General features: G+C 35.4%; 1 protein-coding gene across 18 annotated transcripts in view; it reads left to right on the top strand.

The window, feature by feature from the left end:
- Window positions 1-23,543, top strand: part of TAFA5 (TAFA chemokine like family member 5) — a 505,223-nt gene that overhangs the window by 397,646 nt on the left and 84,034 nt on the right. For 2 of the 18 annotated variants that reach the window (XR_012580126.1, XR_012580120.1), the window contains 5 exons: window positions 466-563; window positions 1,432-1,524; window positions 2,882-19,427; window positions 20,907-21,013; window positions 22,520-22,609. The exons of 5 other annotated variants lie outside the window; for them this stretch is intronic. Coding sequence is in view for 1 of the 13 variants with exons in the window: in XM_026790279.2 (XP_026646080.2) it covers window positions 20,907-20,972 (66 nt within the window). In the remaining 12 variants the exon portion in view is untranslated. Of the gene's footprint in view, window positions 1-465; window positions 564-1,431; window positions 1,525-2,881; window positions 19,448-20,906; window positions 21,014-22,519; window positions 22,610-23,543 lie in introns of all 18 variants that reach the window. 11 more of the 18 variants (XR_012580127.1, XR_012580118.1, XR_012580128.1 and 8 more) reach the window with 9 other exon arrangements.

Raw genomic sequence — 23,543 nt, 5'->3', positions numbered from 1 at the left:
GCTGGGAAAAAGTCTGGAGCAGAAGATTTTTGAGGAGTGGCTGAGGGAGCTGAGGTTGTTTAGCCTGGAGAAAGGGAGGAGCAGAGACACCTTATCACTCTGAAAGGAGGTTGTAGCCAGCACGGGGTCAGTCTATTTTCACAAGTAACAAGTGACAGAATGAGTGATATCACCCTCAAGTTGCACTGGTGAGGCTTATATTGGATATTAGTAAAAATTTCTTCACTAAAAGGGTTGTCAAGCTTTGGAAAAGGCTACACAGGGAAGTGATTGAATCACCATCCCTGGAAGTATTTAAAATATTTGTGGTGGTCCTTATGGACATGGTTTAGCGGTGAACTTGGCAGTGCTGGGGTGGACATGATGGCCTTAAAAGTATTTTTCAACCTAACTGATTCTATGATTCTATTCTATGGATTGAGCTATTACTATAAATAGTAAAATAGTCCTTTTTATTTTTTTTAGGCATCCCTCTTTTCTCTTATTTGATCTGTCTGTTTTTCTGGGGAGTGATTAATTTACCTATAATGAGGAACGAAAGGGAAAAAACAGGAGGTGGGAGGGTAGGTGTGCATTCTCTTCCTCTTCTCTGGACTCATCATGCTCTCTCCTATCTTCTCTATCCTTTTTATCTGCTAATCTTATTACCTATCTTACTTCTTTTTCATGCCTTCATTAATAAGTGATGTTTATACTTCCCTTGCTAACATATGCTTTTTCCCCTCTTTCATTTAATTTTTTCCTGTCATTGTCCAAAGTTGTAAATTCACTTCCTGTTCTCTAATCTGTTCCTCTTCCTGTCATCACTTTATTTCAAGCCTGCTCTATGCCCTTCCTCAGCATTTTTAAAGTGCATCATTTTCTCCCCTCTTCTCGTCTCCTTTTAAAGTGTTAATACCATTTTCATGCATCAGGGGTGTTCGAGGTGGAGACAGGGATGGCAAGGAAGGAAAGAAGGAGGTTTTTATCCCCATGAAGGGACAAAGCAGAAGGTTATCTCTGAATGTATGTTGTTGTACCTGAATTCTCTCTTCTTCCTGGGACCAGAGTGGTAGAGAAGCACACTGTGACAACACTGAACATGCAGTCCATCAGCAGTTTACGCTGTTGCTTTTAGCTGTGGGCCATTCTGGCATTATAAAGGAAAGATGGAGCTATGTCAAGCTAATTCTTAACACATAGTGCTTTACTTTCAGACCTAATAAACCATGAATTGTTTGCTTTGTGTCTTGCTACCTAAAAAGTATTACTACCTTAAAATTTGTGGTTTTTTCTAATGGGAAGAAAAATAGGGGGCATAGCAGGAAGGTCAAGAAAGAGTTTAAAGAGGAAAGAGGGCAATTAATAGAAGCAAAACATTATTTCTCTTGCTGAAAGTGTATTTAAGAAGGGGAATATATCACAATAATCAACCAGGTTTTTTGCCTTCAGCCTGTCTGAGGCCATGTGGTTTGGAGATCTGATCACTAGTCCGAAAAGGAAAGGCTGTTTGCAAGATTTCTGGGGTGTTTTTTCCTGGAAAAGGTGAGAGGACAAAAGCAGAAATCTATGACGTACACTTTATGCCTGTAAGGAAAGTATTCATCTGTCTATCTGCCTCTCTTTCTCTCTCTTTCTTTCTTTCTACATGCATATATATAGAGATCCATATGTTTCAAGCTGTCACAAAATTGATTTGGAGGCAGATTTTTCTTTCATGTACTGCTCTGAAGATTAGGTTAAAAATTCAATATATGGCTTAAACCAATTAGGTTAAAAATTCAATATATGGCTTAAACCAATTGAATTGTGTTTTCTTATTTGTTTGCTCTTTTACATTCACTGTTCAGTATTTTGTGGAGTTTTGCATGGTATTTCCATCAGTAATAACAGTTCTGACTACTTGGAGACAGAACAATGCCGAAGCAGAAGATAGTGTTTGAAAATGCAAACAGCATTTTGTAACAATCATGCTTGCTTAATACACCCCACAACATTTTGGTGTATACAGAATCTGTGGAATTTTTAAACCATTTCTAAACTCATATTTTGGGTGAGCATGAGTAGCTAGCTCTTTGTTGTATAAATAAGTCATTATAAGTCATTATTTTCTCATTTGTGTTTGCACTGTCTTCCAGTACTCTTGTTTTCTTTAATAGTGTGAACTTTGGTTCTGCTTCTCTTTAGAAATGCTGCTTCCATTCAATTTTCTTTGCAACAGGTTCATTGGGCAGTACTTTTCCCATTTTTATTATATTCTGTGGGGTTTTGTGAAGTTTTTTTCTTTTTTTTTTTTTTTTTCTGGTGTGGAACTAAAACAATTTTCTGATTAAATTGACTATTAATAGCAATTATTTACATTAATTTGCACTTGTAATAACATCGCTAGAGGGCAGTATTGATTAAATTAGGCACACTCTAGTGCTCTTTGGAAACTTAACTGCAGAAAAGCCTCCAGTACAAACATCTTTGCATTTTTAATACATGGTCATGGCTTTCAAGTCCATTTTTCATTACATCCTGAACATAAAAAGTATAAGTAATCTTAATCACCATGTATATTTGGCAATGTTATTTGTAACTTTAATGTGTGTAAAAGAACATTCTGTGATATTTATGAGAAGAAATATGCTTGAAACTTAGTAGAAATTAGATGGCATTGAAGTTATTGTAAGCTATATATTATTAGAAATAATTATTAAAGCATAAAGTTTTTATAATAAAATATATGCTTTTGAATATGTTTTTTCTCAGGGAAAATGCTGTGCAAAATAAATATCTTCTAATTCATTAACTGTCTCCTTGAAAAACCTCAGTACAGTATATTTTATGATAATGGACAGCAAAGACAAGCAGAATTGTAAATTGAAACACTGACTCATTTGTTCTTATTGATTTACAGGTCTCCTGACAAATGCAGCAACACAGAATCCTCGTAGGAGTGGTTTAGGCTCTCTGTGAGCTACTTAACTTAGTCAAGTTACACTGCTGTTGATCATCATCTGTTATATGTCATCAACTCAACTGTCTGTTTCTCTGTATCTCATGAATGACAGCATAATTCCTCTGCATTATGAGCTAAAGTTTGTTCTACCATTCTAAGGATCACTGGACTAAGGAATATAGAAAAAGAGATATGCTTGGGCATTAGCAATACAAAAAAGTTCATGGTTAACGTTTCATCTGCGTTGTACACCACTGCTGGACTTGCTGTTACCTACATGTTTCAATCCGAAGAGTCTGCTACAATGAAGAGTATCATCCCAATCAGCCTTAGAGAAGACTGTTTTGCCTATGGGAGGACACTGAGGTGCAAAAGAGAAACTCTTCTTGTGCCCTAAACTGTCTGAATTGCTTTTATTTTCTTATACTTTCAGTATTTACAATAGACCAAAGAGCAAAATCTATTTTAAAGTGGACACAATCTTACTCTTAAGAGAGTTATGTCATTAAAATGAAGGTCTCCACAAAGACATGATTCCAGCTTTCACAAAGCTGAAATGTTGTCCAGCAGAAGTCTTTATGGAAAGCTGAAGTAAAAACTAACTCAGAGACCTGCTCTTGAAATGCCATGTTCAAGAGAACATAACGGAGCACTGAGAAAAAATGACCTATGTTTGAAAAACTTGGACAAAAAGAACACAAACTGTCTACACAGCACCTTTATTCCTCTGTACTTAGATTGACTTTCTCGTACTAAAATCATTTTCCGTTTTAACCAGTTAAACATGCCTCTTCTACAGTTCCATTTTTGATAGTTAAAGTTGGATAATACAGTATTTGCAAAGAGCATGTTTGGTCATCTGTGGCCTATGTCTCATCTGATACACCATTTAGCACCAGAAAGCAAATTAAAGAGAAAACAAAAGTAACACTTGTTTGAAAGAGATCATTAAATGTATTTTGAAAAGCCTAAAGTTATATATTTAACAGTTTTTATATGTTGTATATTTGTAGAAAATCCTATTTAACAATTAACGTGATAACTCTGACAGTCATGAAGAGTGGTTCAGAGTTAAGTTGTGTTTTATTACTTCAGTTGTCTCTGAAGTGACCGGTGTCGTTTGCTTTCTTCCATTGGGACATTCTGGATGTAAAGCATGACCAGAGAGGACTGTGTAGTAAAAGCAAAGAATAATGTTGTTTATATTACATAAATGCATTCAACCATTGCACTGTTGGAAGGCATTTTTTATTTTAATTTTATTTTTTTTTTTGTCTTTATGTACTGATAAAAATAGAGTGTAAAATATTTTACTCATTGCTCTTCATAGCAAGGTTTTCCTTCCTTCCTTCCTTCCTTCCTTCCTTCCTTCCTTCCTTCCTTCCTTCCTTCCTTCCTTCCTTCCTTCCTTCCGCCACTTCCTTCCTTCCGCCACTTCCTTCCTTCCTTCCTTCCTTCCTTCCCTCCCTCCCTCCCTCCCTCCCTCCCTCCCTCCCTCCTCTTCCCTACTTTTATGTAAGGGACAATTTAAAGCCTGTTCCTTAATCCCGTTTTCAGTGTTTTACCTCATTGTTAGAAAGCCCACTTTTTCAGCATTATTGGTTAGTGAAAATTTAGCAAAGACAGCATAGACAAGGGAGAAATTATGATAAAACAAAAACAAAGCCCTGTTCTTTTTACTGTACCTTTTGGCATATAAGTTTAGTACGTACTGGTATGATACAATCAGCAAGGGAACTTAATTTCTTCCTGGCAAATGTATTACGGTTCCAAGTATACTACCTAATACTCCAATTAACTTTTAGTGTTATGCTAGTTCTATTCTACTAAAGAAAAAGAAATAGATATTATTCAAGTGACCATAGATGAAAGATACAAAAACAAAAAGTTGATTAAAGAATTTTTTTTAAAGCCTACTCAAACACTGAGGCTTATATAATGCAGAGGTTGCAGGAAAATATGGACTATGGATCATTTTGTCTTCAAACAAAATAAATATATACAAAATTCTTATTTAATCATAGGATTTTGACCAGTATCAAAGTAGCAATTAAAGCCCAGCCACTTGTAAAGTGTTATGGACTGACTGCACTATAAATGACCAATGTCAGGTTTAAAATGTCATGCAATAAATGATGGTAAATAGATTTACTGTACATGTAGACCTCAAGAGCCAGATCCCTCACTCTACCAACTCTCTGTTTTGATTTATTTTAAAGGGAGCTTCGTAGCCTTATTTAGTAAACACAGAAAAAATGAAAGATGTTGCATCATTTTTGTTGCTTTACAGTATTCAGTTTTGTGTTGGTTCAGCTAAATTATGAAAAATAAAGAAAATCCTTTTATAAGTGAGACTTGTTCCCTGAGCATGACATCACCAAAGGAATTTCACCAGATGATAAGAAATGTGGGAACATAGAGAGGAAGACGAATTGGAAATTGAGGACATGAACTGTGTTTTGAAGTTTTACCCTTCCATTTTCATGTCTTGGGTACCTTCATTTTGGTGTGTTCAGTTACAGATCATATTACAGTCATTTGTTTTCAGGAAAATGGATGCTCTAAGAACAAGAGGATCTAAGAATGGACATCTGAAATATTTACATCTAGAATCATACAGTCCAATCAGTTCTGAATATGCAACCTTATGTCTTTGTTTTCTAATTACGTTATATTCTCAAAAAGGGTAGATGTACATGGTTATAAGGTCTACTCTGGATGAGAACTATCAAAGAAAAAAGATTCTGATTACCCTTCAGAGATGTGTTCTAATCTCTGAGTCTCTTGTATTCAACAGACACTTCAAGGCACTTAAAATGTGTTCTGTGCATTTCCGTCCTCCCCCAGAATGTATAGTTTTAAACAAACAAAATATACTGGCTGCCTTTGTCACTGTGAATTACTACTCTAAGAGCAGTGGAGAAATGTTTCTCTCTCAGGAACAGTATGTTTTCAGAATATTGTGAACTTTAATTTTACAGAACTAAGTTGCATAAAAAAATTGTTTGTTTCTGAAAGTATTTTATGTGCCTCTTCCAAAGCAGAATTTGAAACACAGAGGGTAATGTCTTATTTGAATGCTATTAAATATCCGTCATTTCTCAGCTTGCACACAAGTAACTTTTTCAAAACATGCTTGAAAAGGAACAGAATAATACATAAAAACACATAATGGACTAATAAAAATAACCTCCAAAAATGCAGTAAACCTTCAAAAATTTTTTGAAAAAAGCTTCTCTGTAGCTTTCTGTTAGCCTGGGCAAGGACACATTTAAGTACTGCTTTTAATATCTGGGATATCAAATGGAGCAAACATTAGCACACTATAGCAATCAATGTGACACATCATTCACCAATTTCATAATTATGCTTTTAGCCTTTTTTTTTTTTTGCCAATTCATTTCTTCTTAGCAGCAGCTCAGGTTTTATGTGGTATTCTCAATCATTCACTTGTTTACTGAAATTGTACCCATGTGCTGTTGCATAAATCTTTAAGCCAGGCAGTTACTATCTCATATAGCCTACTCATCACAACCCTGATTACTAATTAGAGTTTCGAGAAGAAAATAAAGAATTCAACACTGTGTCTGAAAAGCCTCTAGGGCTGTGAGGAACAGCTGAACTAGAAGGTGGTAAATGATTGGATGACAGAGAAATCATAGCACTGAATGCCTGGGGAACTGATCTAGTGGAAAGAAAAAATGAACAAGCCAGCAGTGGATGTAGCACAAGAAGCCCAGAAAAAAACCCAAAAAGCAAAAAAACCACAACAAACAACAACCAAACAAACAAAAAACTAACCAACCAACCAAGAACAAAAAAAAAAAACAAAAAAAAAAAAAACAAAAAAAAAAACACAAAAAAACCCCAAACCAAAATTGAAATATTTATTATAATTAATCAAAGGAGAAAAACCCCACCCAGCACCAGCTCTTTCATCACATAAACCTAGATATATGCAGTATCTTTTTCAATTAAAAAAATACATAAGAATGTATTTCCTTTTAAACATCTTTGTATGATGTGTACAAAGAATAACATATACATAAGTAACAGACAAAGACAGGAATGGCTTGACTATTTTTTTTTTCTGACATCACAGAATTGATCCTACATTGAAGTAATGAATCTCTCACACTGGGCATAAGCAAATAAAGATGGACAGAAATCAGAATATTCTACTTCTTTCAGACTGGGGCTTGAGCAGAGAAAGGAGGTCAAGAAAGAAACTGAAGAAAAAAACAACCAAGACCAGAGAAAAATAAATTTTTTTCATTTCAGTGTATGTAGTGTTTAATAAGTGCTTTTTAGTATTCAATACATGGTAGGGGAATCAAAAGGAGCATTATTTGAAACAAGGAAATAAGAAAGGAAACATTATTTTAACTGCAGAGATGAGAATTTTACTGATAATGTGGTTGTCTTCTTTTGAGATATAAATTCCATTAAACTTAGAGACCCACGGGTAATATATAAAAGGTAATTCTGTCACTGATTAAAAATAAACTAAAAGCTGGGAACTAAACTAAAAAGTGGAAATGACAATAAGCCAGAATAGATAGTGACTAATAATGAGCCATTCTGTGGGAGGATCGACACAAGTTCCTGTACTGCTTCTGACTATGAATGAAATATAAATACTGAGATTGCACAGTTTGTTAGTATCAGTAAATTACACAGATTAGTGAAGATATGGGAAGCCTATGAAGACATGCAGAGACAAAATGGATCACCAAATATTAGCAGAAAATGGAAAACTGAAAATTGGGAGTGTCAATTTATCATTTGTTACAACATCAAAGTAACTGTAGTTTCAACTATGTCAAATTTTGGAAATATGTGAAAAAGGACTTTGCTCTTGAAATAGATACTGATGTTGGTTTCAAGCTACTCATTCAAGGCCAAGTCACTGGTTTCATATGGTAATCCTATGCTATTTATGCCTTTTCAGAGCTCCAGCAAGCCTTTGGAGTACCCTTACAATATGCATCTGTAATCACAAAGCACAGTGTGCTCATGGCACTGATGTCCTCCACATCTGGCTTGCACAGACCATGCCCACAATTTTCTGAGTTTGATGTTGCCAATATCAGGCTAGTGAAAGTGACACTAAAACACTATATTGTGCTGCAGTGATGCAAAAACGCCAGTGCAAATGAATTAAGTTGATTAACATATTATCAAAATGGAATTTCTCTAAAAGTATTAATAAGTAGCATGCAAAGAACAGCTTCAACACATGAGGACTGTTAATGTAAAAAAGTAAACAAACAAACAAACAAAACCCACACCAAAATCTAGAATAAAAAAGGAACATTTCTGCAAATCTTTGTTTAGGAGCAAAAACTGCAAAGGTATTTCTATTAGTATAGAGTCTGACATAACAGAAGGACATTGTTGGCATGTACAGAGAGCAGTTTACATTATCTAAGGAGCTTGAGCACTACCTCAAAACCATTGTATAAAGCACTGTGAGCTGTGTCTGTCCTCCTTCACTGCACTGGAAGAAGCTGCTGTATACACTTCTGTGTTCCCAAGAGGAGAGGCAGATGCTATAGTACGGGTTCTCACACAGGTATAACAGTACACCCACCTCAGGCAGAGGCTATGATGACAGAAAAGGTTGACATCCGCTGTCAACCAGAATTTTTTACTGAATTGTGAAGGTGCTAACAAAAAGTGGGTAGTAGAAGCCTGATGTGTTTGTTAATGTGTTTGTACATTAACAGCCTGGCTGTGTTAATGTACAAATACATTGCACAAAACAGCTCACAGATCCCCAGTGGCAGTAAAGAGGGCCTTCCCAGCACAAAGACTAAAACAAGTGCAAGGGCAAGGGTCATATATTTCTCCCTGTATATTCAGACAATCTCCACCTGGATAGATGCAAATTAATGTGGCTCTTTCTGTCTACACTCTCTATTCACTCTACAAAGACGTATTTAAGCAGACTCCAAAGCAGAAATTCTACATGGATGGCAACTTTAAAACATATAAGCCTAAATGGGGTGCTATTAGCAAACAAAAATGTACATTGGTGCTTGAAGATAATTATATTTAATTTGACGCAACTTAAAATTTCTGCCTCAATGAAGCCATGAAACATTTGGTTTTCTCCACAGACAGATTTGTTCCTTCTCAGAATATTGAAGAATACAATATGAGAGTGATAATGTAAGTTTCAGCTCATGCAAGACAAATCAAAGCTCTGGAGGTGAGCTCTAGAGTGGCTAAAATTCTAGCTAAGTAAATAACAATGACCACATTGTGCACAGGAAACTCACACCCCTGAAAATGACACAGACACTTCTTGAGAAGAGCAAATGGCCACATCTTTTTCTTGAGACGAAGGCTTTTCTGGGAACCTACATGTGTTGCTGTAGAGTTTCTTCCAAACTAGGAACACATGAAAACTGTCTAAACCCAAAGACAAATAAAGCAAGTTAGAGGGAACAGTTATTGTGAAATCTTTGTGTTTAATTGTACACATCAGGTTAATGTTTCCTGTACTTTACTACTTGTTCTTCATGGATTAACAAAATATCATTGGAAGAAATCTTTGTCACTGACTCCATGGCAAGGCCATTTTGTATTATTTAGATGGTGACTGTAGTCAGTCACCTTAGGCATTTTGACAAACTCAGCAAGCTTCCTCTCCTCTCCCTTTTCTCCCATTTGTTGCACCCTGCAGTGCTGTGTAGACATGCCCACTGCAATGGTAGCCAGCATTCCTAAAGGAATTATTTGGGGTTGGTCATCCAGATTTGGCTGCCAGTGTGGGTTTGCAGTGTGTGATGCAGTACCAACTGAAAGCCCAGCTTTTAGTTGCCTCTGGCTGAGTACTTGGATGCCAGGTGGCAATTGGCCCTCAGGTTTGTTACTCTTGAGGGGATTTTGTATAGGCTGCATAATATGAAACCACTGCAACTTGAATAGCTTTCTGAGATGAACAGGAATGAAAGATTTCTTCAGTATCTCTCTCCAGTTAAAAATGTTCACTTTTTCAGAAATCTTTTATCATTCTTTTACTGTCTTGTGAAGAATTATAAGTACAAGAATTATAAGTACTATAAGTACAAAGTCTAGATAGATGCAGAGTAAAGCTTGTTCACTTTCTACTTGTAAAGATGTGTTGGTCTAGAAACAAGGCAATCAGCTTGTAAAACAGCTATTTACATCCAACAGTACTTCTCTGTGCTCCAAAAACAATTCTTCCTGAAGAAAAAACTTGAATCAGACGTAAAAATATTGCTATTCATTCCACTTTTTAAGATAATGCCTTAGCTTATATTCATAATTGAGAAGCTTCCCAAATTTAAACATTTGGTTACTCAGTGAAATATTTCAGAGGTCTGTATCTAATGATGCCATCTTGTGACACCTGTCATAATGATAGCTAACCTTGTCTGTCATTTTTCCAAACAAATAAAAAAGCTATAAAGTGGCTTCATCAGATAATCAATGCTTAAAAGAAATATTGACATATATAAGGAGAAATATCTTGCTGACCTTCTAATGTTATTAATGAGAGACGTATGTGTATGACGACAGTCCTGCTTTCATTGTACCTTAAAAAATGTCCTTACAACAAGGCACACCTCTTATAGGAGTATGAAGAATGTATTAATTTCTTAGACAGTGAGTTGGCTGCAGGGAATATTGCTGCACAGTGATCTATTGCTCAGCTGTAGCAAGGCTCCAAGGCAATACTCTATTGCTATTTTCATTTTACTGAAAGGTTTCCCCTACTAGAGTGCATTGACCAATATTTCAGTCCTATTATGAGCTAAACCAGCATTACTGCTGTACTGAAGTAATTAATTCAAAATATGAAAAAATAAAATAAACATACATTTATTTATTAGAAGTCCAGCAGAGAACTTACAGTGACAGATGAAATTAGCCTATAAGCCTTTATAACTTACACGGTAATAAAATGGGGTTACGTTTTTGAATTAAATTGATAACATGACCAAATCGATTTCATTAGTGTATCTGTCATATTTGCTGTTAATGATGGCTAACAGTGGAATAGAAACTGACAACAATCCTTGAAAAACTGTGCAGATCAAAATTATATTATACTGGCATTCATGAATTTTAATAACCTTTTTTATCATGAATTTTGAACTCCCTTTTTAAATTTGAAGCTCACAAGAGAGAAGAGAATTAAACTTTCTACACCTGTCTCAGCTCCTATTATTTCTATTGTTACAAGTTAATAGGCTCAAGAATAGAAGACATTTCCACTAACTAAAACAAAAAAAAAAAGGTCTTGCTTGAGAGTCTCTTGTGAGTGGTTATAGAGGAATGGATATTTCTTTGCTGCTAAAGTGTTGACATCAGAGTAATTTCTCCTGAATGACTAGAGAGCTTTAGGACACCCAAATTGCTGTTTAGAAGACTGTTTGTGGAAGATGCTATTCGTATTAATAGACGTTGGTACTCTAGTGTGTAACTCCCTTTAATGATAATGGAAGTTCTGCAAAAATCTACAGGACAATATGCCTACTGCCAGGAAACATCATAACTCTCTAATTCCATTAGCAGGGCTTTAATAAGTGTGAGTTTAAAGTGGACAAGTATTGAAATGCTACACCTTGCAGCACCATTTGAGAATATCAAAATGCTCTTATGTAATGAGACACCTTGATCCGTCTGCTACCTGAAAATGTGGTAAGATATTAAATATGTGTCAAATTAACTGAAAGACCAAATACTCTTTCCTATTTCAAGGCCCTAAATACAACATCTTTCTTGGGTTAAAATCATATGAAAGTAGATAATTAAAAGGAAAAAAACCCTGTGGGGTAATCTTGGCACAGGTAAATGAAACAATTATTAATAAAATGGTAAAGACAAAGTTATCCTAAATATATTAGATAAATGTATGTGTATGTATATAGTGAAGTACACTGTGCCTGGTTTGAACTTATTGTCTTTCTTGCTCTCATAGATGTTACACTCAGGAGCTATGACAGCAACATTGGTAAAAAAAAATTAAAAGATTTAGTCTGCAGAGCTTATGTGGCAGAGGGAGAAATATTTAGTCTTCCATATATGAGGGTTCTTCTGGCCTTTTGAAGATGCTGATCTTTACAACAGAAACTTTTTCTTCACATCTTCTATGGTACTGTTAACAAAAGTTGGGTACTTTTAGTGAGATTCTTCCTGTACTGCGCATACTATACATATATATACATATATTCATAGGCGACAGACTCTTCACAGAATCTGTCCACATGTTGACAATGAATTAAAAAATATTGCTGCTCCTGATATTCAAGGTAACTTCATGTGGATTTTATACCAAGGTGGATTAACCTTGGCCTGCAGCCAGACACCTATACAGCCTTGCTTTCACTCCTGCTCCTCAACAGGACAGTGTAAGAAAATGAGACAGGCACAGGGAGATAACCTATGAATTAATCTTAAAAGAAAAACAGACTGAACTTGGGAGAATTTGTCCAAGTTATCGACAATAAATTGATGTTGATAGTGAGAAAAAAGACAATATTTAAAGATCAACTATTTTCTCCTCTTTTTCCCAAAGTTCAACTTCACTACTTCGTTCCAAATTCCTCCTCCTACTGTGCCCAGGAGGTACAGGGAGGAGGTGGGGTGGGAGAGTAGTGATGAGTCCATAAAAGCCTCTTTGCTGCTCTTGCCTCCCGAGACTTTTCCTTGCTTCTGCAGTTACTTCCAAGGGGCTGCAGTCCTCAAGGGAAAACCAGCTCTGTGTGGATCTGCCACATGCCGCAGTTCCTTCAGACCATATCCACTGTGGTGGCTTAGGAATAGAATTTCCTAATTAATTTCTCCCACTAAAAAGTAAACCACAAGCTTCTCCCCTTCTCCCAATCTCTCTGGTGAGAGAGACAAAAGAGAGATCCTGAGTTGTGATAAGAATCATTTACAAGAAAACAAATGGAAGAAGAATCAATTTAATAATAACAAAAGTATACAAAATGAGGGTGGTTTACATGCAAAAGATGCTCACTGACCAATCCAGCACCTAATGACCCCTGAGATAATGAATGAAGTGGCAGCAGACCCCTCCACAGGCCATCTTTTCCTTCACAAGTACCAATCACACTCCCCTCCTCGGAGTGAGAATCCCGTACTTTCTCTGGAAGTGAAGTGAGTGATGTAGAATAACAACCTCCACACATCCACACGGGTTCAGTGTCCACCTTCTCACAGCTACTGTGGAAAAATTCACTATCCTGGCCAAAACCAGGATATCCACCTCCACCATCCCATGTGTCATCTCCCACAGGCTACAGCGTGGATATCTGCTCCAGCAGTATCTCTCCAAGGGCTGCAAGGAAACCCCTGCTCCACCATGGTCTCCTCCACAGGTTGCAGGTGAATCTTATCTCTGGCACCTGCAGCACCTCCCTTCCTCCTTTTTTATTGATCCAGGTGTCTGCAGGACTGTTTCTCCCAGTGCTTTACCTCACTTTTGACTACTGTGCAGTGTTTTGACCTTTGTTAAATTTGTTTTCCCAGTGGTGTTTCCATCATGGCCAAGCTGGGTGGAGCTGGCCTAGGGCAGCCCTGATCCTTACTGAGGTCCCTGGAAGTTGATTTTCTTTTTCCTTGTAATTGTTTGGGATTTTTTAAACTAATATGTTTCTTTAATAATTGCCAGGGATTTAGTCTCTAATCCAGCTCATTTTAATATCAACTGTCTTTAAAAACAAAACAACCTACACCAAACAAACAAACCCCCCAAAACAACACAGAAAACCCAAGCCAAAATTCCACTGATCCTCAAAGCCACATAAGTCACTAAAATAAAAAAAAATTCAAACTACAAACATAAACGTAAAAAGAAGTACAGTACTGTTTCTTAACAAAGGTGATGAGGCCTGAAGGAAATTAGGAAATAAGTAAATTAGTAAAGCCAATAGAGCCTGACAAGACACCTTTCTTGGCAATCTCATGTTGGACTGAGGAAAATTCCCTTTTCCCAAGTCTCTTTCATCTCCTGTCTCTGGGGATAATTATATTTTCGGTGGATTAAGGAAGGAAAAGCAAATGCCTTTGACATTGTATTTATGGCTGTCTCCTGTTTGCAGCCAGCTAAAGATATCTGAGGCTTTGGAATTTGACAGAACATTGCAGGCCATGGAGAGCTGTAGTGCACTCACTAATACGCAACTGCAATCCATGACTTCCCAGTGGCTTGTCTTTACTGAAGAAGAGCCGCTCCATTAAGACTGTTCCATTCAGACCATCTCACTGAGTTTATTTTAAGATTCAGCCCCTCTGCCCATTGCTGTATCCAGATGCTGAGAAGTCACTAGCAACAGACAGTCCATAAGAGAGATGGCTGGATGAGCCTCTTTCGATCTTCTTCTCCACGTCCTCCCCTCCTCCAAAATCCTTCCTATAACTTAGGTTTGGTGGTGCTCTGGGAGGAAGGAAGAGAAGTAGATTGCATGGCATGTGGACTGGAGTGCAATGAATAGTATTTTAAATGAAAGAAACAAAAGGGGATTTGCTAAATCTCAAGAAACTTCTTTTTTTAATTTTTTTTTTTTTTTTAAACTAGATGGTTTTGAATGGGAAGCTTTGTAACACGAGTGGCATGCTGAGTTTTTTGATCTGTCCTATCATGGGGGACTGTAACCCACTTTTAAAAAAGTAAATATCAAGTTTTTATCCTCTAGTCAAAAATACTTGGAAGGTCTGTCATCAGCATATTCATGCAACATCTCTTCAAAGAGTATATATATGTATAATTATATCTTAAAAAGCATCTAATTTATTCACTAAAGTGTATGTCTTTTGGCAGAATAGTTGAACTTGGCAGGGACTGGTGGAGATTGTCAGCTAAAGCAGATTTCTCAGGACCTTGATCAATCAGGTTTGAGTGCTTTGAACAATGCAACCTCTCTTGGCAATTTATTCCACTGTTTGATGATCCTACCAGTAAAAAGTAATAGTAAAAGAGAAATTGTTGTTTTAATATGGAATTTTATGTTCTTCAATTTGCCTCTTGTCCTGTTTGCCACCACTGAGAAGAGTGTACTTCATTGCTACTCTGCACCACTATCTAACAGAATGGGAAATCCAAATCGGTAACTTTAATTACATGCCCTATATTTCATTTCAGGTGTATACTTTCATGTATTTGTTTTTAACATCGTTGAAGTGATGATGTTTTGAGATTAACAGAGCATAACAATGTGAAGTGAACCAATATAGAATTGTGCCTGTGTGAAATTCTTATCTCTCTGCACCAAACTTGAATTTAGCTAGTCTTACCAGATAGCTGGGGTCACCTGTGTGACAGGAACTAGCATAGCACCCTGTGCCATGTAATTGCAGTTTTATAACACAGATCTCTTGCTAATAAGCCTGTCCAGAATTCAAAGCATGCAGGAGAATTATCCAGACTGCTCAGTGCTCAGGTGTGCTGCTGTTCTGGCAAATCATAGGAGCCTGTGATCAGGCTGTTGATGTGGTCTAGAGTAGGAGAGAGCTTGTTTTACAGTCAGAGAGCAGTCCCCATGTGACAACAGATCTAAGCTGAAAAACTCTGCTGGACTCCCATCAGCTTTGTGAAGGATAATTTAGTGAGGTGTGTGTGTAAAATGGAGGGGCATGTTTGCTTGTTTGCATGGTGTTGGCTTGACAGATGCTGATGCAGCAACAACTATGGCATAAAAAAAGGACAAAAATCCTGACCATATTGGTGTCCTGGTTAGCTTTCATCATCTATTCTCTGGTTATGCATTCAAAAGTGCATTCTATTTTTTTAATGTTAATTTTAAGAGAATTTGCAATGTCACAAGAAACATGTTTCTAATGCATAAAATTCCCAATCACTCAGTTTGACTCGTATCTCAAAATCTACATAGATACAGTTCAGGCCATCATTTCATGTATACTGTCACAAGATACAATAGCATTATTTACAATCAAAAACTAATTAAAGGGCATGCAGGAATGAGAAAGGGATCAATATCTAATATTTTTTTTCCATCTGCTTTCCTCATCACTGCTAACATGTCAGAGAAAGAGCCAATAATTTGATCTCATGCATGTGTTCTGTTGCTTTTCCAGTGACATACTCAAGGTCAGTTGAGATATAGGATGTTCTAAATTCTCCATTTAGTTCCCTAATTAGCTGGTGGTCATGTGACAGCATATTCAGAAATATGACAGAAAGTACAAATATAAATATAAATATAAATATAAATATAAATATAAATAGTATAAATATATTTCAATACTAACTGTGGAATATCATTAAATAAAAATACATTTTTGGTTTTAAGCACAGAAGCATCACCTGAATATCTGGGAAAATGTTGAACAGTTCAGACATTAAATACTTGTTGAATGTGTTTACATTAAAGACATCTAAAAGCTGTCGTTTTTATAATAAATTTATATTAATGTAGTTTCACAATAAATCTAGACAAACTCCTGTGGAAATCTTCCTGTAGTACTGCAGGGAGTTTATTGAGGAGACAGGAACGTAATCTTTATTGTTCAAAAAACTTGCAGTTGACAGTCTTGAGAGTGGTAGCTAAACTTTCCTTCATGCTAATGTATGTTTTAGTTAGACTGAGCTCTCATCCCAATTGGGCAGAGGTTTATATGATTGTTTCATGATAAAATGCGATTAAGGATGAGTTGTGGTCACACAGAAACAAGAAATATTACCTGCTGTAATGTTATTTCCTCCACTTGCATTCCCTCCTGTTCCTTCAGTTTGAATGGCACCCTACTTCTAGACTGTCAATGTTTCTATTTGTTCAGTGTTAAACTCTTTGCTATTTTCAACACAACAGAGCAAATATTTTTTGAATGAGATGCAATGTTTATTGAGAATTAAAAATGTCCCTGGAGGACAGGAGGAATGCAAAGAAATGAAAAAAAATGGAAACTAATCGAATGTTGTAGAAGCTGGCTGACTGTGCCTAAAATGTCTAAGACTTCAGATGAATTATTCTGAAAAGGGCCAGGATTTCATTCTTCAGTTTAGACTTCCCTTGAATAATACAACCAGAATGAAATGCTTGTCATAGTGAAGTTCTACACTGAACACGGGACTAGCACTAAAAATGGTCTGCCAAACTTTCTGTGGTAAACAATCCATGAAAGGCAAAAGAACACAAATAAGGTGAAGATCAATATAAAAAATATAGGAGTATACGGAAAATTAGTCAATCTGTTTTCACAGTAGCCTCATCTACCCATGAGGTTGTAATGGGTATGAAATAATAAAATGCACCATTTGACTTTATATTTTATAACCCTGGCCTTCAACAAAAACCTTATAACAACTTATTTGCAAACCTATTTTATCCTCCATGGAGTGTTTTTACAATAATTTCAGGTGATCAAATGTTTTATTTTTAACATTTTCTACTCTTATACTGAAGTCAAATTTACAGTCTTAGAAAAGGCAAGTATGTACCCACATTATGACTTTTTCCCCAAATATCTATAGAACATACTGATTAAATGAATACTTTAAAGCCTTGGTGGAATTTTTGTTAAAAATATAGTAGATACTGACATTTTCTAAAGTTTTGTTCCTCTTATACCTCAATTTCTGAAAATAAATAAAAATCAATCAAATAATACCACTCTGAAATAAATTGTGTTTAATTAAATCTTTTATGAATGTAGCCTTAAGTATTGTAACTGAACTAAGCTTTAAAATTTAAACACATGGAAAGAAAATTAAACATCCACACTGTTAATATAATGTGAGTGTTGATGCTTCAGTGATATAAAAGTGTAAGAAATAAGTAAAAATAGGAATCATGTTATATGACAATCATATAAAAAATTACAAGATAATGGGGACAGAAATGTCTAGTGGGAAATTACGGATAGGCAAAGTTTGTCTTACCTAAATTTTTATGCCTAAAAGTTAAGTGTCTTGAATAGAATTTTTTGCCTTGGCTTTAAATGCCTCAAGCACAGGCAACTTTTCTCAGACCTTCCATATAGTTTGTTGAGAACTCATAAGTACTGTTAATAGTGTTCTGAGGGCAATTTAGCTTATCCTAAGGGAGGCACAAGCATTTGGCCCTCTGAACAACTTATCAATCATGAACTTAATTTCTGTTGACTTATGAGAGCTTAAAAACCTATATATGTAGCTGCTTGCATTCTATATTACTAAAATGAGGCCACAATTTTCCCATGCTATAAGCTGTTTATAACCCTTTTACAGCCAATAAATCAACTCCAGAAGATAATTATGTATTCTAGTGTAGATTATGTGCCAATGGTCAGAGAACTGAATCTCTTTGTAAGAGTGTACAGGAAGCATAAGTGTGTTACTGAAATCAGATATCGTGCTTGCATTATTTGTACTTCTGCATTTCAAGATTGGTAGGTGAAATAAAACAGGACACTTCTCTTCTGTGTTAGTGTCTCAATTTCCACAAGTATTCACTTTGCTCTATAAGGTAAAACCCTCTGATTCTGTGTTTGACTTTATAAGGTAAAACCTTACAATTCTGTGTTTGACTTTCCTAATTAGTCACCTTTAAATTGTTAAATGGATGATACAAAATCTATAAAATATAGAAAGTAATCCATGACTATTAATTTCTACAGTGTTTGGGTTTTTTAAATCATTGTAAGACGAAGTGTACTTTTGTATCCATGAAATTCATGAGGTACTGGGGAAGATACATTATATACAATACTAATTTTATCCATCAAGCAGTTCAATTAAAGGAGAAAAAAGGGTTGTGTTCTATATAGAGATTCTGTAACTTTGATCTCAGAGGGGCTGTGGGTGACTGATTTGTTTAGCTTTAGGCCCATAAACCTGGGCTTTAGGATTTTTCTTTCCTGTTTTTTTAGTTTAAATGTTCTAGTATAAGTTTTTTCCATAGAATTCTGAAGGTGAAGGATGGATTTCTGAGCAGCATGCACACATGCATGCACATACACACATACAAGCCCCAAGCCCAGCCTCGTGAAAATCTCTTGTTTTGTTCTTGTAAATTCCTTGCAAGAATCATGGTAGGATAATAGCTTAGATTGTGAGGATACCACAGAACCACTGCACCCAGAAGCATAAGGTGTCTTTTTTTGCCTTCAAAATGTTACTTCTCCAGTGCAATAAGAGTAACAGAACATACCTAGGGGCCCAGATCCTGAAAATTTTTACATGTGTTATTTAACTTTAGAAACAATGCTGACTTCAACAGAAATGTTTTCAAAACTGAGCAACTGCTAAGACCCAACCTGGATAAGAATTCAAGAGTTGATAATGAAAAAGAAAAACATCTAGTCTGACAAAAATTACCTCTTCCCACTCTCAATTTCCAGCCCGCTGATGAGCCATAATGTATCTAGCCAGAAGAAATTACTTTTCTTTTATTTTGTGCCACTTAGTTGAATGAAGTAAACTTGAAATATGTTGGACACATCACTGGACTTCACCATAAGAGTCTTCCATAAGTTCCTATTCCTTCTAAAGGCAGTGGAAAATGTCCCACAGACAACTAAGGATGTAAGCCTTTCATTCTCATGGTCAGTGGTTTACAAGGGAATTCTTTGTGCAAATGTGTTGTATAATCAAATGTATAATCTAAGATTCAAGCACAATCATATAAAACAATCCACCCTCTCCATGAGTATTAAATAGAAATGTAAATCAGAGGCTTCTGAATCAAATAACTTCTGTGCTTTTCTCTTTGAAAACTGAAATAAATGAGCATGAGGTCAAAAGCTTCACTAAGGTGAAGCTAAGGTGGTGATTTGAGAATAATTTATTGTGTAAAAGAGTAAATAGTCAAACAATGTTAATTATAACTGTTAAAAGCTGAAATGCCCAAATTTAAATAATTTAGAAGTTATGTGATAGATATTAAACACCTCTGAAAAGGAAAAATGCTTTAGGCAAGAGTTCCTAATAAGTCTAGTTTAGTTAATTATTGCCTGAAGCACTTCTGAACTAATTATTTACCTCCAAAGTGGGTTCCATGTTTTCAGCATTGAAGTGCCAGATATTGATTTTCTTTAATTGTCAGGGTATAGTACTAGACAGACCACACAAAGCTGAAGGTTAAGCCATTTATAGAAAGTGATAGCCACGTCCTCCAGTGTCACACGCTGCGTCAGTGTGAAAGGGAGACCAAGGCCCTGAAACTTGGCACCTTCAGGGAAAAGGGTTGTTTGTCTCTGTCATCTGCCCTTTATGGTTCATTTAACATCTTACATAGCCTGTGTAAATTAAGTGGGTTTAGAAGCTGCCCAACTTCCAAGTCAAAGTGAGTGTTCTGCTCAATGGGGGAAGTGGAGTATTTTATCCTTCTCGTTAACACGATGTACATGGCTCAACAAATAATGGACATTGAATTATTTGTAAACCTGTGTTAGCATAGATGGCTTAAAAATTAGTTCAAGATGCTTTTTCATTTTATGAACACTTTTCTCCCCACTCCTTTCTTAGTGAGTGAATATAAATATTTCACAAAGGTTATTCATTTGAATTTCTCAGTAGGGTCTTGGTGCTTAGAGAATTTTTGCCTATCTGGATGGATGTAGTTTCCTTTGGCTGTAATTTGGGATGTTTGAAATATTACAAGTCCCAGCATACTTGAAATCATCATCACCTTTATAGCTCATCAAACCCCATGTGTGGACAAACATTTGCCAATTGGCTAGAGAAATTTCAGCCTACTGCAACATAAAAATAATATAAAACATAATAAATGAAACACAGCCTCTTAATTCACAACCAGCAGTGCTATCTCTGCTCATTTGAATTTATAAATAGAAAGAAAAGCTTTTTCTTGCTTTGAATTTTTTATAATTTGTTGCATTTTTCTTTGATTCTTCAGTTTCCTCTTTGCAATTTTTCTCTTCCCTGGTGATTAACTTGTGATTAATATTTTCTTGTTCATTCTCTTAATTTTTTTTTCTGATTAGACATCTATTAATTTCTATGTCTTACTATTTTTGTCACTTTGTCTGTCTCTTTCTTAAGCTCAAGGGCACCTACAGGAATAAAGTGGCATACCTTGTCTGGGAGCAAGGGTTGTCCCTGGAGTGAACAGTGTGAGACAAACCACCAGAAGATGACTTGGTTCTTAGGTGGGGTAAATTGCCTTCTGAAGGTTCCTATCTCTAATTTGTTTTTCTGTGCAGGGAGCCTAGAGTGACTGATGGTCCCAACTTAGCAGGCTATCTCAAGTTAAGTGGAATGAATCCAGACCTCGTTCATCTCACTTTTTTTTTTTTTTTTTCTTGTTGCAGACCATTTTTTTTTCATTTTTTCCCTCTTTTTTTTTTTCCCCTTCTTCTGTAATTCTTCTCTTGAGCTCAGACTGCAGAAACCCACATGCCCAAACAGGGCACCATCATCACTGAACTGAGTTTTCTTCAGTTCCTATGGAGAAAGATAGACTCAGAGAACAATTCAAATTGCAGATTATAATGACTGCATCTATTTGCTGATCTCATAAATAAACACTAAAGTGTTTGTGATTATGGTTTAAGCAGACTGTTTTGATATTGTTAATTCCCCCCCAATTTGTAATGACACTTATTTTCCTGTGCTCTATTACAATGGAAAATTTTTTGAAGAAAATATTTCTAATCTCTATCATTTAAGTTTTAAACAGTTCCATTCTTAAAGGGAAAAAATTACCATATATTAAATGTAGAGATACTGCATTTACAAATAATACAATAATTTCTACAAATAAACAAATCTAAAAAAACAGCCTAAAATGCATTTCCTCGCTAAGGACATAGCACTTGAAATAAAAAATATACATGGCAAGTTTTGTACAATATTTTTCTAAAATAATGACTAATCTACTACTACTAGTATCATTATTATATTATTTTATTTCTGCCTCATAAACTCATTTAATTACTGGTTTTATTTCCTCATCATCTCAGAGTAAATCTTGTTGAAAGAGATTCCTATTAAAAAATATTAGCTTTGTTAACCATATATATAGATATATCCCACCCCCCAGATTTATTTTTCTTTTTACTGCTGATAATAATTGAAACCACATTTTTCTTTTGATCAGTTCAGGACTTTTTAAATGAAGAAGATACAAAGTAAATAGAAAAACATTGCATAAAAACAGTCATTCATTCTTTCCCATTCCTTTAAATTGGGAAGTACAGCTACATTTTATGGTCATTGCAATATAAAAAAATTGGTTTGGTTAAGTTGTCATTTATCTATTCTTTAAAATAGAAAATGATGCAGAGTATATATTTGTCTGTTCTTTTTTGGGATATAAAATATGTTTATGTGAAAAAATGTGCCATATATAAAGCACGCTAAACTTCAACTCAAACCCCAAGGCCTGTTTTGAAAAACTTTGGATTTAGTTCTAATTTTACATTTGCGGCTGGAGCCCATCTTGACTTTATAGTGCAGGCACTTGTGTAAATGGAAATCTAAATACTACTATATGCTGAAATTACAGCATCTTAGAAAATGTTGAATCTCTTTAGTGGCAAACAATAGTGTCTTTGACATTTCTTCCACAACTTCTAGAAGTTTAAATTAAAAACAATAAAATGGGTTGTAAGCATCATGTTTATTGGCTTATGAAGAATATTCACTGTTTTTAGGTAGCATTACCATCATGGAAAAGCAGATTGCAGAGGCTCTGATTTGTCCTACGAAATGTACGAATTTCTTTTCAAACTGTTAAATTCAATGTAAGTTCAGCTTCTTTTTTTTTTTTTTTAATGTATTCAAGCTTGTTGATTTTCATTCTCTTTCACTGAGGTACCCACTATATTCACTTACCATACCAAGATTAGGAATTCAACATGCTCTATTGCAAAGTGATGATATAATTGCAGAGATTTCTCATAAAAAGGGTTGTTTATATACTACTGAAAAAAGGTGGTTTTCGACTGAAATGTTTCAAATAACCTTAGGAGCTTCAGTAAAGAATTTGCCCATACGGGTCTCATGATAATTGACTTTTCCTCTAAATCCTTCTAAAGACTACTCATTGTTCTCTTTCCTCATGCTCCAGCTAGAAAAGGCATTAAGAAATGTCTCACATTGTCAGTATATGTGAACTAGAGTAGATATGGCATGGTGGTTATCAAATCTGCTAGGTACATATTGTTGAGAGAATAGACTTATTTTTTTTTCATATAGTATAAAATAATATATAAAACCCTCTTTCTTGAGCTCTGAGCAATGATTTCTAGGAAATGATAGTAAGAAAAGTGAAGAGTTGCCACATGTACTTTCTTAGAGAAAGATTTTATCCTAGTTGTGAATTAAAGTGTACAAGAAGGTTTCAGATTTCAGCACAAGTATTCACATGAATATAAAAATGAACTACTATAAACTGAATAATAAAATGAATTATATATTCACATGAATACAAAAAATACCCCAAACCAAGTAAACTTCACTGCTTTCTTGGATATTTCATTTTCTGTAACTGAGTACTGCACAGTGTGCAAAGTGTTTGGGTTTGGCTCTCTGTTTTCATGCTGATTTGTTGCGTGGGTAGTGAAGGCAGGTTTTAATTTAGAATCAAGTGTAACAAAGTGAATATAAACAACCAAGAGATCAACCAATAGCAGCAGTCATTCAGCAAAAAATAAACTGAAGTGAAACAATCATGAG

Source organism: Zonotrichia albicollis, chromosome 4, assembly GCF_047830755.1.
Source record: "Zonotrichia albicollis isolate bZonAlb1 chromosome 4, bZonAlb1.hap1, whole genome shotgun sequence".
NCBI lineage: Eukaryota > Metazoa > Chordata > Aves > Passeriformes > Passerellidae > Zonotrichia > Zonotrichia albicollis.
The sequence above is the reverse complement of the archived record's forward strand: the minus strand, read 5'-3'. Positions and strand labels throughout refer to the sequence as shown.